Source organism: Stegastes partitus, unplaced genomic scaffold, assembly GCF_000690725.1.
Source record: "Stegastes partitus isolate 25-593 unplaced genomic scaffold, Stegastes_partitus-1.0.2 Scaffold196, whole genome shotgun sequence".
Classification (NCBI taxonomy): Eukaryota; Metazoa; Chordata; class Actinopteri; family Pomacentridae; genus Stegastes; species Stegastes partitus.
In genome coordinates, this window is record NW_007577927.1 from 519,737 (window position 1) to 536,818 (window position 17,082).

At 46.0% G+C, this 17,082-nt stretch overlaps 1 protein-coding gene across 4 annotated transcripts; it reads left to right on the forward strand.

Moving 5' to 3' along the window:
- Window positions 1–1,800: 1,800 nt before the first annotated feature.
- Window positions 1,801–17,082, forward strand: smpd4 (sphingomyelin phosphodiesterase 4). 4 transcript variants are annotated; one of them, XM_008280483.1, is made up of 20 exons: window positions 1,801–2,021; window positions 2,321–2,388; window positions 2,742–2,828; window positions 5,033–5,169; window positions 5,267–5,342; window positions 5,713–5,821; window positions 6,138–6,190; window positions 6,824–6,975; window positions 7,065–7,197; window positions 7,673–7,744; window positions 11,352–11,441; window positions 12,871–13,025; window positions 13,938–14,028; window positions 14,486–14,595; window positions 14,700–14,863; window positions 14,969–15,174; window positions 15,251–15,481; window positions 15,562–15,693; window positions 15,772–15,900; window positions 16,245–17,082. In XM_008280483.1, exons 2-20 carry the CDS (start codon window positions 2,350–2,352, stop codon window positions 16,563–16,565), a joined length of 2,487 nt encoding a protein of 828 aa, XP_008278705.1. In that variant the 5' UTR covers window positions 1,801–2,021; window positions 2,321–2,349; the 3' UTR covers window positions 16,566–17,082. The 4 variants fall into 4 exon arrangements, with proteins under 4 accessions (XP_008278705.1, XP_008278706.1, XP_008278707.1 ...); XM_008280484.1 differs by having other exon boundaries at window positions 7,673–7,738; XM_008280485.1 differs by lacking the exon at window positions 11,352–11,441.

Here is a 17,082-nt window from a genome sequence, read left to right on the forward strand (position 1 = left end):
GTATTTTTGTAATTTGGAGTGAAAACGAGCTGATTTTTAGGAGATTCTGATAAAATGTGTGAAACGAAGCGTTATTATGTGTTTAAAGATTAGAAAGTGAGTTTTTAGAGGTTTTAAAGTTTCTGTTTCTTGGCTTAGAGCCATAAAGTAGGAAACTGACCAGAAATAACTAAAATCTTCTCTTCTTGTACAGTTTGTCCGTTTTCTACCCAAATGATATATTCCAGCCTTCTATAACCGCCATGACGTGAACTCAGTATATATATATATGTGATGTATAAGTTAATTTGTCTGATTTACTGCTTCACTGAAACGTGTATTTAAGTTTGTCCATGAAGGCGCACATGAAGCCGTGAAGCTCAGTCACACACATGTATATGAAAGAACTCTATTTTTGATAGTTTTCTTGCTTTATCCAGTAAAATTTAGTGACTTCTGTCTGTTTCTATAAACCTGTGTGTGTTTTTTTAACTTCACAACTCTGATAAGTTTGGAGATGAAGATCCGACTTTACTGTTTGTGAATAAAGCCTCAAACTAATAAAACAAATAAAAACAACAAAGTGTTTTATTGTCTTTGTACAACTTAACTCAAAATCTGTGATATGAGCAGAAGCTGTTGGTCTCAGAGGGGTTCTGGGGTTGAAAATGTTGGTTTTTGATGCAATATTTCTGCTTGTGGAGAATGTGGAGCTGCTTCATTATCCACAACTATGATAATAAGAACAATAATCAAATAATAAACCTTCAGGACGGCTGCTTGTTCATTTAAAACGACTACCGGTGGATTAGCCCTCAAATCTAGTGTAATAAATTGGTGTAATAAATATTTAAAGCAATAAATACTTGGACAGAGAGGAGAATTCTGGTGTAATACATCTTAAGCCCAACTTAATATTTAACTTGTTGGATAGAAAGTAGTGTTTTGGTGGAATAAGCCTTTAAAATCATAACTTTTTAATTAGAATGCACTGAAATAAAACTTTAGTATTTGGATCGAAGGTAGTATAGAGGAAGTTTGGAAGTAGAATACACATTTAAAACTAATGTTTTGAATTGAACAAACCTTTAAAACCTTAACTTATTTGATAGCAGTTCTATTTTGATTGGAATGAACCTTTAAAACTTCATGTATTTGGACTAAAGGTGGTATTTTGGGTAGAACAACCCTTTAAAACCATAATTTGTTAGTAAACAGTTGCTTTTTGGTGGAATAAAACTTTAAAATCATAACTCATATGTTAGAAAAGTAGTATATTGGATGGAAAAAAACTTTAAGAGCCCAATTTGTTGGTTAGAAAGTACTTTTATAGTAGAATAAATCTTGAGTACTTGGCCAGAAAGTCATATATGGGTGAAGTAAATATTTAAAATTATAACTTGGTTGGAATAAACCTTTAAAACTATAAATCATTGAACAAAGAGTAGACTTTTAAGTGGAACAAACCTTTAAAACTATGACTTGTTTGTTAGAAAATACCAGAATCAAGTTTTAGTACTTGGACAGGAAGTAGTATGTTGGTAGAATAAACGTTTAAAACTTTAAGTACTCGGACAGAAGTAGTTTACTGAGCAGGATGAGCCTGAAACACCTGAACTTGTGTTACAAGGTAATATTTGGGTGGAATAAACCTTGACACCACAACTCATTTGTTAGAAAACAGTATTTTATTTTATTTTATTTTATTTTATTTTATTTTATTTTTACCACAATTTGTTAGTTGGGAAGTACTTTTTGGTGGAATGACCCTTTGGTACTTGAACAGGAAGTGATGTTTTGGTTGGAATAAACCTTAGAAGTATGATACTTGAACAGAAAGCAGTATTTTGATGGCAGGCTGCAGTAGCGCGGCTCCTCCTGCAGGTGTCAGTACGCGGCATGACGTCATCATCGCGCTGCTGCAGTCCGACACCACCGAAGAAGAAAGCGCGGCTCCGCTCTCTGCTGTTTGAACTGAAACTGATGGAAACGCGGTTGTCGCTCAAACAGCCGTAAATCTGAACGAACTGTCCGGAGAGACGGTGAGGAAAGCTCGAAATATTCTCTGTGTCCGTGTCGCTGTGCCTCTCGGTTCTTCGCCGCGGTCCCTGCCGGGTTTTCAGCTCGCTCCGCCGGCTTGCTAAGTTAGTTAGCCGCCGCCTGCTAGCTAAGCTAGCTGCGTGCTCCACCGGCTGACTGCAGCTTTTCCGCTCGATGGGAGGCATTGTGGTCGGATTATCACTGCACACACTCATCATCCCGCTAACACGAGCTTTGTCGAGCTCCGCTGTGTCTCCCTCCACCTGAGGATGTTCTAAAGCTGTGTGTTTACCTGCCCCAGGTGCATCCAGGTGGACGTGCCGAAGCAGAATGGCTGCTCCGACCCTACAGCAGCCCAGCTTCCTCCTGGTCAGTTTTTACTGTTTCTAACCCAGAACAACGTGGCTCCAGGTCTTACTGGCATCCATTCTTCACCTGAGTCTGTATTTAATCACTGTTTTGTGCTAAACTCTGGTTCAGCAGCACTGTGATGACTGTATGTGTGTGTTTTCTGTCTCTGTGTGAAGCTCAGACTGGAATATGCAGAAAAAATGGCTCTAAAGTGTTTGGGTGTAACCTCAGCGTGCTTGTTTTAAACTCAAGTTCTGCTGCAGTGATCTTGTGCTGCTTTACACCAGATCTCTAGTTAAATGTTGATGGATGAACTTTCTCTTCTATGACCCACTGACTGATCTGATTCACGCGGTGCGATGTCGTTCCAGGCCAACCTCAAAGCGGATTCGACCACCAAACCTCTGCTACAGCGATGCCAAGACCTGGTGAAGATCATCGACGAATATCCGGCGAAGGTACCGTCGCCGCTCCCTCCCCACCCTTTCCTTTTTAAAGCAATGTTTGTTCAGATGACTGATCGTAGTCTACAGATATGAGGTAGTGTCACAGCATCAGCTCACACCTGAGGAAGGACTCCTCTTTAAGGGTTTGTTCACGTGTAATATCCATGTTCCTGAAGTTTAGTGATTGGTGCACTCATCACAACAGTTTCACACTAATCTGGGCTTTAGAAGTCTTACAGTGCAGAGTAAAGTGTTAAACAGTCTTATAATGTGTCTGAAGATCTTGAAAACTTCTGTTTAGTTTTCTATCTTTATGCAGATTAGGGTTACAGGGACGTTGATAGACATTTCTGAAACCTAAAACACTTTATAAATGACATTAATACTGTAGATGTAGCAGAACACACTAGAAGACTATCGAGATGCAGTTAATTGCCTTTTAACGTGACTTTAAGTTACATTAAATGTGTTATAAGTGTGTCACAGACCGTTTTTATGTCCTGCACCGACAGAAAGTCACAAGTTTTTCAGAGTTTCTCCTGCTACTGAGAAAATTTGTTGTTTTCTGCTTTACAAACTAGTTTGAAACTGTAAACAAGTGTTGTGGCTGTAAATTTAAATGCACTTAAGTCGCTTGTTAGATTAATTTAAATGATGCGTTGTAGAGCTTTGAATGTGGTTTTATAGATAGCTGAGAGTCACAGACATACGTTTGCGTTTTGAATGATTTTAGACCTGATCGCTCTCAGAGTGTTGACTGTCCAACGTCCTCCTAAGGGTTAACGCTATTAAACTGTGCTTCCCGTGTGGCTATAAATCATCAGTGTTGTGACTCATGTGGTCTTCAGTCCTCTGCAGCAGCTGTGTTAACATTAAGACGATTTTCATGAGTGTGTTTTAAATTCTTTGGACAGAAACACCAGCAGATTTAAACCCTGCAGACTGACTTGCTGCTGAGTGTTGCTGAACTCATTCGTCACCGTGGACGGCTGGACTTTCAAACAGCTGCGTCTCACTTTCAGTCTCGCTGCCGTCTCCACGGAGGAATGTGAACTTTGTCCTGTGATTTGGAAATAGATGCACAAAGGTTGAATTCACTCGGACGACCGGACCGTTTGTCTGTTCACGTGATCAGAGCACCAGGGCCGCTGTAATGAACGATTGTTGCGCTGGTGTCTCCGCAGACAGGCGAGGCTCCGTCTGTGAGCAGCTGTTCAGTCGGAGCAGCAGGATGACGGTTGATGTGTAGCTCCATTGTAATCGCTGGCTGTAGCTCCTGATGTGGTGCAGTGGGCCTGAACACATCTGACTGTGCATCACTTTTCTGTAAAAGTTGCGCTGACGTCTGTTAACATGTCAAACATTCACATTGCAAGTGATTTAGGGAAGGTTTTTCCCACATTTCAGCTCCAACACTCATCTAAAACCAGCAGAGAGCAAAACCTTTCCTGCTCACTTTGCTCTAAATATTCACATGTTTCAGGCCACACAATGAAAAAAAGCTTTACTGCTCTAAAAACAGACACCAACAGCTTAAATAATAATAATAATACTCATCAATTATGACTTTAATCAGTCTGTTTCCCCCTTGAGACGTTACACAGAGCTGAAGTTGCTGGATGGAGTTTTTCAGTTTGTTAAACACCTGCAGCAGGATCCATTAAATTCAGATAATTAGAAATGATCTTGGACGCAGAGAGCAGATTATAGTGGGTCAGGATCTAACGGCTTGTCTTCACATCAGACAGCTGAGCTGCTAGACGCAGAACCTCTGTTTGGTTTGTTGCTTCCAGCTATTGAGGGGTTTTTATTTGAACTCCTGCAGCATCAGACGGCAGCAGGATCCACGTGAGCGTCTCCACAGAGAGAAAGCTGAACAGCAGGAACTTGATTGATTTGTTATGAATGAACCCAACGTGGATGGATGTGGATCTGACAGCATTAACCAGAGTTTTGTGACCTTATCTGTTCTCTGTTGCTCTTTATTTCAGTTTATTCACCTGACCTTGCTGGGTTTGTTTAATTCTGCATCTCTTACACTGTGTTTAGAAGTCAGAGGCTCCTTCCATTAGTAGATAATACAGACGAAGCTTCAGCTGACTCCAGCCATTGTTTACTCAGTGTTTGTCTTCCTCTGACCCTGTGTGTTGTTTCAGTGCCGTCACCACAGGCAGAGCATGTGTCCCAGCGTTTGTTTGTTTGTTTGTGTACATCAGGAGCTGCACCTGATCTTCCCCTGGCTGGTGGAGAGCGTGTTCGGCAGCCTGGACGGCATCATCGCCGGCTGGAACCTGCGACTCCTTCACTCACGGAGCAACGAGTACAACATCGCCATGGAGTTCCTGAACCCCAGGTAGCCGCAGGTTCCCTCCGTTATCACACCTGGATTCATTCACATCACCAGCTGTCAACTAATTCTGTTTTTACTGGATTAAAATCTCATTTTTCAGCGGCCCAATGATGAAACTCGTGTATAAGCTTCAGGCAGAGGAGTACAAATATGAGATCCCCGTCAACTACCTGCCGGTAAGAATGTCCATCAAGACGTGAACGTTTAGGAAGCACAGTCGCCTGGAAGTGTCTGATCAGTTTTATTAACGCTGGTTCTGTCATTAAATCGCGCAGAAGCTCCTCATGTGAGTTAACGTGTTTCTGAGTCGATGCAGGTTCAGATCAGAGCTCATGTTTTACACCAACCTCACAGATTTAAAAAAGCCTTTCTGATCCTTATTCGACTTCAGAAGGGTTAATATTTGCTCCAACTGAATGAAAACCTGATCAACAAACTGTCCAGGCTGGTTTAACAGCCAATTTCAGCTCTGTCAGTCTAAATGTAAATACGGTGCATTTACAAGCTGGTTCTGAGCCTGATTTCTGGTCCTCTGCGTCCCGCCAGGGTCCGGTGAAGGCCTGCATCCAGGAGGGAGTTCTGCCCGACTGCCCTCTGTTCCACAAAAAGCTGCAGTTTCCTCTGTCCGGCCTGCTGACCCTGAACATCGCCCTCAGTATCCTTCAAGCGCTAAGCTAGCGGTTGACACCGCCATCTCTTGGCTCAACCTTTTACTTCCAAACATACGTCGACAAACGTCCCTGACAGCTGGAGAGAGGCCAGTATGAACTAGTAGGTTCATTTTTTGGGTTATCTACAAAATGTGCATTAAAACCGTATGATTTTCAGTATTTTGCTGTTATATACAGCGTTGTGGGTCGGTTTTAGGTACTAGATATGAACAGTTGGAGCCAGAAGTCTGACTGTAGGACGGGTTCACAACACTGGACCGACCTTGTTGTTGGGATTAGTTGTTCCTTAATGTTCCGCAGATCCGTTTGAGTTCTTCATGTTCAACTTCGCCTGCTGTCTCATCACGCCAAAGGTGAGTTTGTCTTGACAACTGTGAAACTTATTCACTGAACTTTCAAATGTTGACAAGAAACGGGGTTCCCTCGTAAAGGCCGAGGACCTAAAAAAACGACTGAATGACAGTTGTTGTTGTTTTTTTGTTTTTTTTGTAAACCATTTTTTCTTGCTTTTGCACTTTAAGGAGTTTTTTTTTTCCCTCTTTTGCATTTTGTTGAGTTTCCTGCAGCCACAACGAGAACCTTTAAACCTGCTGGCAGATGTCACCTCCTCTGTTTTTATTACATGTGGTGCAAACCTGAATCTGTAGCGGATGCCACGACGTCTGGAAGCCCCAAACTGTCCTGATGCACCGTGTTTGGTGCTTTGGTGAAAACATGAGTTATTTAAACAGCATAAAGGCGCAGAGAGCTGCACAGAGAGCATCAGCAAACCCACTGATAGGAAGACAAATAATCACATTAGAAGTAATGAGAACACAGAGTCAATGAGGCTTAAGATGCTTTTTAAAGGGAACAAACTTCCTCAAATCTAACCAACAGTTTAAGATGTTTGGGGCTAATTAACGCCGTCTAAGCAGTCGTCGGTAAAATCAGCTGCCACGCTGTCTCTCACACGTAGACCTGATCAGTTCCTCCTCTGGTTCCAGAGCTACCCTCCAGGCCAGCATGGCAGCTCCACCGACAGCGCCTACTTCGTCCTGGTGGACACCTACCTGAAGTATTTCCTCCCCAGCGAGGGCAGCGTTCCTCCGTCTCCGTTCTCCGACTCCAGAGGCTCCGTCACCGCTCCTTCGCCCAGGTGATGACCACGGCGGCGGTGGGAGAGGAGTGAAACCGAACAGCCGAGGCTCAGCGTGAGAGTTAAAGGTGGTGTTCTGTCGCCCACAGGTCCTCCAGCGGCTCCTTCGCCGGCTATGGTGTCCACAGCCCCAGCCTCCTGAAGCACCACATCTTCCACCAGCCGTCGGTGAACGCCGACCCAGCGGCTCAGGAGATCTGGAGGTCCGAGACGCTGCTGCAGGTGAGATGCATGTGAAGCTTCAGTAAAACCACCTGTGTTAGCATCCGTGGCTCTGAGCTGCGACTCATCTCAAAGTCAAGCTTCAATATGTGTGAAGATGAACATTTCTCACTGAAGTTAAAGAACAAATGTTTGGGTTTGTTTCAGCAGTGATGTGCACGTTCATGCTGCCATTAACGAGCTTCATTATTGAAGACAGGAGCTGACTTTTTCCACCTTTAAGTACCAGAAAAGAACAAAACGTGTATCTGCACCTTATGAAGTTATTCTGCAGTAAAACGTGTAGAAGTTAGCGTGGACCTCAGCAGACAGACTCACTGTCACAGGCAGAAGAAAACACATTTTAGAGACAGTTTTGCTTGAAAACATGTTGAAACGAGCTTTTAGTCAGTTGTTTTTTTTGATACATGGTTTGACCTGTGGTGGTTTTATTGAGTGAGATGTGGAGAAGCTAACACCTGACGTGTGTGTGCAGATGTTCGTGGAGGTCTGGCTCCATCACTACTCCCTGGAGATGTACCAGAAGCTGCAGTCTCCTCAGGTAAAGGTAAGACCTCCTCCTCCCTCCTCCCGTCTCCCGCTGCAGCATCGCACGGCTGGCTGTTGACTGGCTGTTGACCACCGATCCTCCCTCCCTCCCTCCCTCCATCCTCCACCGCCTCATCCTGTCTCGGGTCGGGGGGAGGAGGAGCCTGTGCTAGTTGGAAGCTTTACCTGTTGTCACCTGCTCTGAAACCGTTTCAACAGAGTTTCCTTCCCCGAGCAGGCGACGGTGAAGTCGTCCATCAGCTTTACGTGGAGAAAATCATCCACCAGTTTGGCTTTAGTGCTGAGCCTCTTTGATTGGACAAGTGTCTTTGTTTAATCAGTATTTAAGGACAACTTGAGCCTCGTTTGTGTGTTCACGCTGCAGGAAGCTCCTCCGCTGCTTCATGACGGAGCAGCACCAGTCAGCTGAGCGGTTGTTTCGGCCGCTGCAGTGTGAACGCACAGCGAGGATCCAAACCTCTGGGAGTTTCTGGTTTATATTTGAGCTGCATCCCTTCTTAGCGTTTATACCCTGATGGTTCCTGCAGAGTAGAGCTTTGAGGGATCTGGCATGTTCCTGGTAGTAGTGCTTTTGCTTCTTTTCACGTCCGCCGCATGCTGCATGTCGACACGGGGTTGGTTTGTGTAGCTGGTGTGTTGTTGTTGTTGTTTTGTGGTTTCATGTCAAACACCAGCAGAGAGTCAGACTGACGCCACTGTCGATGAATCGGTGAAGCTCCTGCAGGACCGCCGGACGTCATCAGAGGTTCACGGTGATGACAAGGTGGTCCTGACGGCGGAAACATCTTAGAAACTAAACAGAAAGTCAGGATGAGCTGAAAAACACCAGACAACAGAAATAGTTTTCATTTGAGTTTTCAGTTGACTTGATGTCGACTGGATCAAATTATCACAATCTTTATGATGTGGCTCCTCCCACTAGCTGTAGCCCCGCCCACACAACGATCCAATTGGTCACATGTCCCCATTAACAGCCAATCGGCACCAAAAGAGAAAAACGGACACATGAATAAAAGCTTCTCGACAGCGTTTCTTGATTGAGTTTGTGTTTTTCTAAGTTTTGACGCCAGCAGCTGATCTGTGCTGGTCCACCTTTAGTGTTTGTAACTTTATTCAAAGTGCAGCGAACTAAAACAAAACTTCTTTGCCTTTAAAACAGCCTCAGTTCTCGTCAGTACAAAGCTCTCTGAGGCAGCTGTCTGGTGCCACGTTTTTCTTTATGGATTTGGTCTAAAAGTGTGATAATAAGTGGAGCTTTTGGGGCAGAATCACAGTATGTCTCCCTCAGGTTTACCTGCAGTGATGTGATGGTTACAGCTGCATATGCTCACATACAAACTGTCACTTAAACTGGTTCCTATCCTGTCTTCAGTCTCTTATTGGAGAATTTAGACCAAGATCAAATGGTTTAATATAATGTATTTAACGCGATGACACTCTCTGCTGGTGTTTCTTTAACCTGTTCACACTAAAGCCGACATCATCACCCAACAACGCTGCTTCCTCACTGTTCATAGAGCAGAGCTGTCGTCTGCTTTAACATCTGAAGTCATGGTGTTTCAGGCTGGTTTTATAATTAATGCTCAACCTGGCGTCTGTTTCCCAGGACTACAGAACATCAAGACATGGTGAAAGCATTTCAGATCCATAAAGTGTTGAGTTACCGCCATGCGAGAGCAGGAAAACTAAAAGACGACTGTGGTTCTTCCAGCTCTGAGTCTGCAGAGGAAGCAGTGGTTTGTTGGTGACATGCTGAGTGTTGACCTCCTGTTTATAATGTTCACACTTTAAACCACGTTAACCGCTGTGTGCACCTACTGTGTTTAGCAATCGGCCGATATCCTGCTTTTTTTCCCCCCAATTATTGGTTTAATTCATAAAATGCTTCCCTATCAGTGCAGCTGGAACTTGTTCTACTGAAGGCTAATGCTAGCTCCAAGAGGCTAGCTCTAACATGCTAGCTCCAAGAGGCTAGCTCTAACATGCTAGCTCCAAGAGGCTAGCTGTCAGGCCTGTGGAGCAGCGTAGCATCTGTCTAAAGTCAGATTGACTTAAACAACCTGGTTTAGCCAACAGACATGTCTCTCCAGCGGAGAAACAACCCACAAAAACTGAACAAGAAGCACAAACCATCTCCACGAATCAGGATGTTAGCTGCTTTCATAGTGGCTAAGGCTATGCTAGCGGCTAACAGCTAAGTTAGGAAGCAGCCACAGAAGAAACGATGCTTCAGGATCTGAGCCTTGATGGAAAATGAAAGTGACAGAACAGTAGTTTTCCCGTTAATGTACATCAATGACTGATAGTCGACATTGACCCCAGAAAACACCAACATATCGGCCGATTGCTAACCGTGTTGTGTTGTGTGTCCATCCTGTTCAGAGAGAACACGACAACTAGACTGACCTGTGATGTCCCAGTAGAGAAACTTGAATATTAGTTGTTAAAAGTCTTGGGTTCGCTCTGTTCATGTTGTAAACAGCAGGGATGGGAGTTATCGCAGCTCTCTGTGCGTCTTTCAGGCTTGTTTTTAACTTTCACAGAAACCCGCTGCCCAGTGGGACTGCTGTAGTCGGACGTCCAGCTAGTTCTGGACGCTGCATCCGACAGACCCAGCAAGTCTTTTTCTGTGTATGGTTGTAGTTTGTTAGTTTGGATGTTGGAGCCCAGCCCGAGTGTTGATGCAGTGTTTTCCACTCGTGGTTGCTCCAGATTAAGAGTCTCGTATTTGTTCTCCTTCTGTTGTACATACAGTCGTCCTCACATGTGTTCACAGCCTCCCATTGAAGAAGGAAAACAAAAGTAGTCACTGGAATAAGCTGAAACTGACGAAAGTAATAATAAGTAAAAATGTAATGAACATCATGACGTTGGTTTGGAATCGTGGTTCAACAGAAATATTGAAAAACAATCAAACCAGCCTGATGGGACCCATGAACTACTATCTAGCTGAACAACCCTCTGAGCCAATCAGGTGTTTCTGTAACTCTCAGTCAGACTTGTGCACCTGTTGACAGGTGTTCTGGACCACTGCTCATCAGCAAAGGCCTCTCATTGGTCCAGGACAGTTGCAAAGTCTTATTTCACTAAATTATAATTTAGCAAACTGCTTTTGTCAGTTTCTAGTTATTTGAGTGACTGTTGTGAGTTTTGTCTTTTCTTTAATGAACGGGGATGAATCCATCTGAGGACGACTGTATGATCTGAACTAAGCAGCCGACTCCCTGCTTGATGTTTTCTCCTGAACGCTGTCTGACGTTAACTCGACGTTACTGCGACGACTCCCGTCCCTGCTCCATTAACCCCTTCCTTCACCTTGACAAGCCTCTTGGTCGCCCCCTGGAGGCTGAAGCGTTGTGTTCCCACGGCCAACATCTGATCTCTGTTTGTCTCCTCTCCTGTTTCTGCTCCTGTTTCCTCCTGACTGTTCCTGTCTGGTTGCACTCTCTCCTCTTGCTGCTGCCTCCTGTTCTCACATCTGCCTTCCTCCTGCCTCCTCTTCCTCCCTCCTCCTGTCTCCGCTGTCGTTCGTCCTTCTCCACCTCCTGTCGTTGTCTTCCCTCTTCCTCATCTTCCTCTCCCTCCTGGTGGTTGCGGGTGAACAGCTGGCGCTGCTGCAGTACCGCCTCAGTATGTCCAGCATGCCGTACCAACCCTACGCCCCACCAGGCTCTGGGACCCTCCACACCTACCAAGTACTTTTACCTTTTCATTCGCCCCCGTTCCTCCTGGAGGTAAAGCTCCGTCAGTTCAAGCTCAGTCAAGGCTACTTCTCTCCCTGCAGCCAGACACGAGCTGGCATGTCTTCCTGCTTTGGCACATCCATGTGAAGAGTCTTAGCTTTTCTAACACGGCAGGCTGGAGATGTGCAGCATGAAGCCTAAATTTAGATCCGCTGACTTCTAAATGAACTCTCAGCTGACTGTTCAAAGACGGCGATTGTCCACGTTTCCATTAAGGCAGCGCTGTTTGATTCCTCGCTCTCATAATCTGAGGATTAATTGAATATATCGGCTTTATTTTTACATAAAAATCCCGTTGTGACTGTGAGATCCTGCAGAGAAGTATCCTTGACGAGAAATCCAGGAATGAAGCTGTGGAAGTTAAAGCTTTGGGCTGATTTGTGTTTAGTCATTAATGTTTTTAATTGGTTTGGGTGTGGTTCTGTCTTTTTGTTTGTTTGTTTTTAATGCATGCTTTTGTTGTTGTTGTTGTTGTTATTTTGCGCTGTGCTCGTTGTTCATGTGGTTGAGTGCTTCTTTCTATAAAGCAAAAGATACTACTACAGCCTGAGCAAGCTTCATTAGAGAAGAAGAAGAAAAACTGTGATTTGTCAGAACTTGTTGCCTAAAATAATCTACAAACCGACTTCAGAGGTGATGTTTGTTATCCAGAAGAGCAAACAGAGCAGCTTCGCTTTAGGTGGAGCAAGTTCTAGAGCACAGAGGTCCTGGTTTTAATTGTTTGTCTGTTAAAGTGGAAATCTGCATTTTAAGAAATCCCCAAGACTGTCATAATGAAAATATCTAAATAACACAGTCCTAAATGAAGGTGAGTATTTGTTGCTTTGGAGGTCCCTGTTTAGTGGTTCTGCCCCCTGAGCCGGAAAGTAGAATAAATAAAGAACATTTCACACACGAGCAGATCTCCAGTGAACCAGAAGTACCTGATCTGCTGCAGCTTTATGAGCCAAAACAAATTCAAAATCAGCATAAAAAAAGCTCCTGTATGCAGTAAATGGAGTCATTTGGGCTCGTTTTGTTTTTTTCCTCCTGAAATGATTCTGCTGCCAGAAATACTGGATCAACCTGGTTCACGTGGAGCAGATAAACCAAGTGACCACACAACATGCTCCAATGAACCTGGAGCTGATGTTGAGCATCTGCAGCAGTCTGTTGCTGCTCACATTGAAGCCACATCTGGAGACCTGCAGACGTGTCGGTGAGGGACCTCTGTGCTCTAGAAAGCGCTCCTGGCTGCTTTGGGACTGGGATGCATAGTGATTGGCTGCCTGTTGAAGCTGGGAGCTGCCTGAGATGATGATGATGCTGATGCTGATGCTGATGATGATGAAGGTGGTGCTGTAGGTCTGCCGAGCTCTGTGGTGACCGGTTTGTTTTCCAGGAGCCCTTCAGCCCGACGGAGGAGCACGTGCTGGTGGTCCGGCTCCTGGTCAAACATCTGCACGCCTTCTCCAACAGCCTGAAGCCGGAGCAGCTGTCGTCCTCGCCGTCGGCCCACTCCCACACCCACACCAGCCCTCTGGAGGAGTTCAAGAGGTTTACACCCCACATTCATCCAATCATGAGGCGTTGTCCTGCTCTTTATGGCCAGCGTGGCTTCTTTCTGGTCTCCAGCGTTGGGCTGAGCGGTCACTTAAAGCTGCTAGATGCTAATACGGAGGCACCGCTAGCATCAGATAGATAGAACCTGTACATATTGTGCCAGTTGGTGTGTCCTGCTGTAGCTGAAGGAAAGATCTGGATTTTTAAAGAAATTCACAAAACTTTAAACAGCGACTGCCTGAAAACCATAAAACACTGATTTAGAGGAACGATACTCGAAACCTTTTGACCTGTTTAAACTTTGAATAAAGTCTCTACAGATTTCTAAAGACGGCTGGGTTTGGCTTCACATCCATTTCAGTTTAAACACAGTTTTTATATGAATTTTGTAAAAACAAATCACCACCAAAAGACGCCGTTCTCGATGGAGCTGCACGTTTGTCATATGACTCGTTTGGGTTTTATCAGTGCTGAAGGACAAGTCAGGGGCAGAAAGTCGGAAGAGTTTAGAGGAATGAACCTGAGGAATATTAATGAGTGAGCTTCAAAGCTGATAGAGCAGCACAGCTAATAATAATGGTGCTGGTAGAGGACCAAGTTAGGATGCAAGAAAAAAACGATGATAAAAAAGTATATAAATACAAACCATAAGCATGTAGAAGGGGTGGAGCTAGGATTAATGCAGAGTTAAGGAGCTTCTGACTGAGTGGCTCAACTTATCAGTAAATCTGCTGTTGGTATTCGGGGTGATTCTTTAATTAATTGAATTTAGCTCTGCAGCCCTCTGTTGAAAGGACAACACAGCAAAAGCAGGAAGTGTGTATTTAAATATACCTCAGTTTGAAGACATTACTGTCGTGTGATTTCTGATGTTATTTCCATGTACCTTCTCTGTTCCCCCTGTAGAGTGGTGGTGCAGCGCTTTGTGCAGCAGAAGCTCTACCTGTTCCTCCAGCACTGCTTCGGCCACTGGCCTCTGGACGCCTCCTTCAGAGCGGTACGACTCACCGGAGCTACGCTTAGCTTTCAGTGAATGCATGTGGCTCACGCTGTGCTGAGAGACCGGGTCGGGCTGCGTTTCTCTGTTAGACAAAGATCATGTGTGGAGCTTTAACAGAACGGTCCACGATGCTGAGACCACAGCGGCCACATTCTCCACCAGATGTCCAATAAGGACGACGTGTGTTCGGTGGATTCATGAATGTTGTTACACAGTCCAACTGATATTCTACCAGAGAAATACTTTGATCTGATGGCTGAAACAAGGCTGCTCATGAAGCACAAGACCTGTAATTACACCAGTATCTGCTCAGACATAACCAGAAAACCAGTTAACGCGCTGTTACAGGCTGAACTTCAGGAGTTAGAGGTTTTAATTTTACACAAGTCTGACTTAAAGAGCAGCCTCAGAGTCATCATGTAGTTTCATGAGGGACTGTGTCGCCTCTGTTCAGGTGTTGGAGACGTGGCTGAGCTACATCCAGCCGTGGAGGTACACCGGAGAGAAGACCAACGCCCAGCCCGAACAGAGCAGAACGGAAAACAGAACCGTACCTGACAAGTGGTGGGTCTGCTGGCTTTGTCTTTTCCTTACAAACGCAGTCTGCTCAATGATTAGTCCAGGTGTTACGTAGACCCTGTTGCTGATGCCACTTTGCTCTCCTGCAGGGAGTCCTTCGTCCAGGAGAACCTGCTCATGTACACAAAGCTGTTCCAGGTGTTTCTAAACCGAGCCGTACGGACCGATCTGGTCAACGCCAAAAACGCCCTGATGGTGTTCAGGGTGGCCAAAGTCTTCGCTCAGCCAAACCTGGCAGAAATGATCCAGAAAGGTGCAGACCGAAGCCGTAGACCACGACTTGTGAGACCGTTGTTATCTGCTGCCGCGTCATTTCTGTGGAGGTTGAATGTTGTGTACGTCGACCCTCTTTGTGCAGGAGAGCAGCTGTTTCTGGAGCCCGAACACGTCCTCCACCACCGGCAGCCCCGCGGCTACCTGACGCCGGGCCAGGGAGGCAGCTACCTGTCGTCACGGCAGCGAGTGGTGACGGACATGGTGTTCAGGGTGAAGAGTCACGTCTACTCGCTGGAGGGCCAGGACTGTCAGTACAAGCAGATGTTTGGCACCGAGCTCAGAGGAGCAGTGAGTCTATTAACTAGAGCTTCATCGTACTTCTGCCGTCTCGGTCCAGGTCTCAGTTCCTCTGCTCGTCCTGCAGATCATGAAGTTGATCCAGATCATCGCACAAGCCAGACAGACGGCCAAGAGGATATCGGACCACTCCAGCGAGGTGGCGGCCAACAACTCCTTCCTGTCCTGGTTCGGACTCGGCTCCTCTGAGCTCAACAACACGTTTCCAGGCGCCGAGCCGGAGGAGAGCGGAGAGTGTCTGAAGAAGACCCACGAGTTCCTGGACAGAGCTCTGGAGAACCTGTGTCAAATCTTCAAGGTCAGATTAGTGAACACAATGTCTTTAAATGGTCCAGTTTTAAACACAGGTTGACTCAGTGTGTTGATCTTGTCCTGCAGCTGAACCAGGGCCAGCTGACTCAGCTCATATCCAACCTGGGCTCCTCTCAGGACGACGGAAACTGCAAACAGCTGCCTGACTGCATCCAGAGCGAGAACGGACTCATCCTGACCGACCTGGGCCGGAGACAGGTGGGTGTTTGGTCCTGAAGTGGGACGTCACGCAGCAGAGCCAAGGATCAGCTCAACTGTGGTTGTGTGTTTCTGCAGATCATAAACGGGCTGCGCAGGTTTGACGTCCAGTACCAAGGAGACCCGGAGCTGCAGCCCATCAGGAGCTACGAGAACGCCCTGCTGGTCAGGCTGTTCTACCAGATCTCCTCTCTGCTCAACGACAGGGTGAGGGCACAGGTGTTGGACCTCATAATGTCTGCTGCTGTTAGAAGCCACTGAGAAATATTAGCATGTATGAGGGCTGTTTGTGTCCTGGTGGATCCAGGATTATTGATCAGAATGATAGTGATCAGCATCGTGGTCCCGATCGATCGTTGAAAATAGTGTTTTTGTGCCTTTAGTTGTGTTTTCTTTTCCCTACGTTGAGCTGAGTGCTCAGATTTAGGAGCATGATGACGCTGAAAAGTGTTCAGGAAACAAATCTTAAGGTTTGTGGAAGTTGCTGCTGGACTTGTGGAGATGTTACAGGACTTGTGGTGATGTCTTCTTCTTCTCTCTGCTCTCTACAGTTCGGAGGTCACATGGAGGCCCTCTGCTCGCGTCCGGACTTCCTGGGTCGCCTCGGCCGCCACTACCTGACGGATCCCGAGTCCAACTCCAGACTGAAGCAGAGCCCGATGTCGCGGCAGACGGTGGAGAAGAGCCGGCGGCCGAGGCTGAGTCTCCGGCCGCTGGCCAGCTACCGGACCCTGCTGCTGCTGCTGCTGCTCTACGCGCTGGGGGCGCTGCTGTGCTTCGGCCCCGCCTCCAGCACGGCGCTCATCCTCGCCGGCGGCTTCCTGTACGGACTGCTGATGACGCTGTTCGGGGACAAACTGAAGACCCACTAGTCGACCCGTCTGGGAGAAACCCTCCCTGCAGCGGAGGATCGATAACAAAGGAATCGATTATTTTTATAACTGATGAATCTGCCGTTTCTATTCTCAGTTGGTTTGTTTCTAAAGTCCCTCCGTCAGGTCTCAGCCCAAAGTGATGCCGTGACAGGTTCTGTCACACTAAAGACATGCAGCTCAGTTTAACGTGTGGAGATTCAAGAGGAAACTGATTGATTAACCTCCAAGTGTTGCAGCTCTACATCTGAGTAACCTAGAACTAATGCTGTTCTTGTCTTTACGTCTGCGGTTCCGTGGCCCGTTTCAGAGCATCCAGGAAAACACTGGAGTGGAACCGGACGGGCAGCTCTTCTGTGCTGGCTTTTGATACGACTGGTGTAAATGTGCTTCGTGTAAATACATCCTGAGCAGCTGCAGACGGCTGAAACGTTTGGAGTGATGGACTAAAGTATTTTTCTTGGTGGCAGCAGGATGCATTTTGTCCAAAAGACTCAATAAACTGTTTGCACTCGTT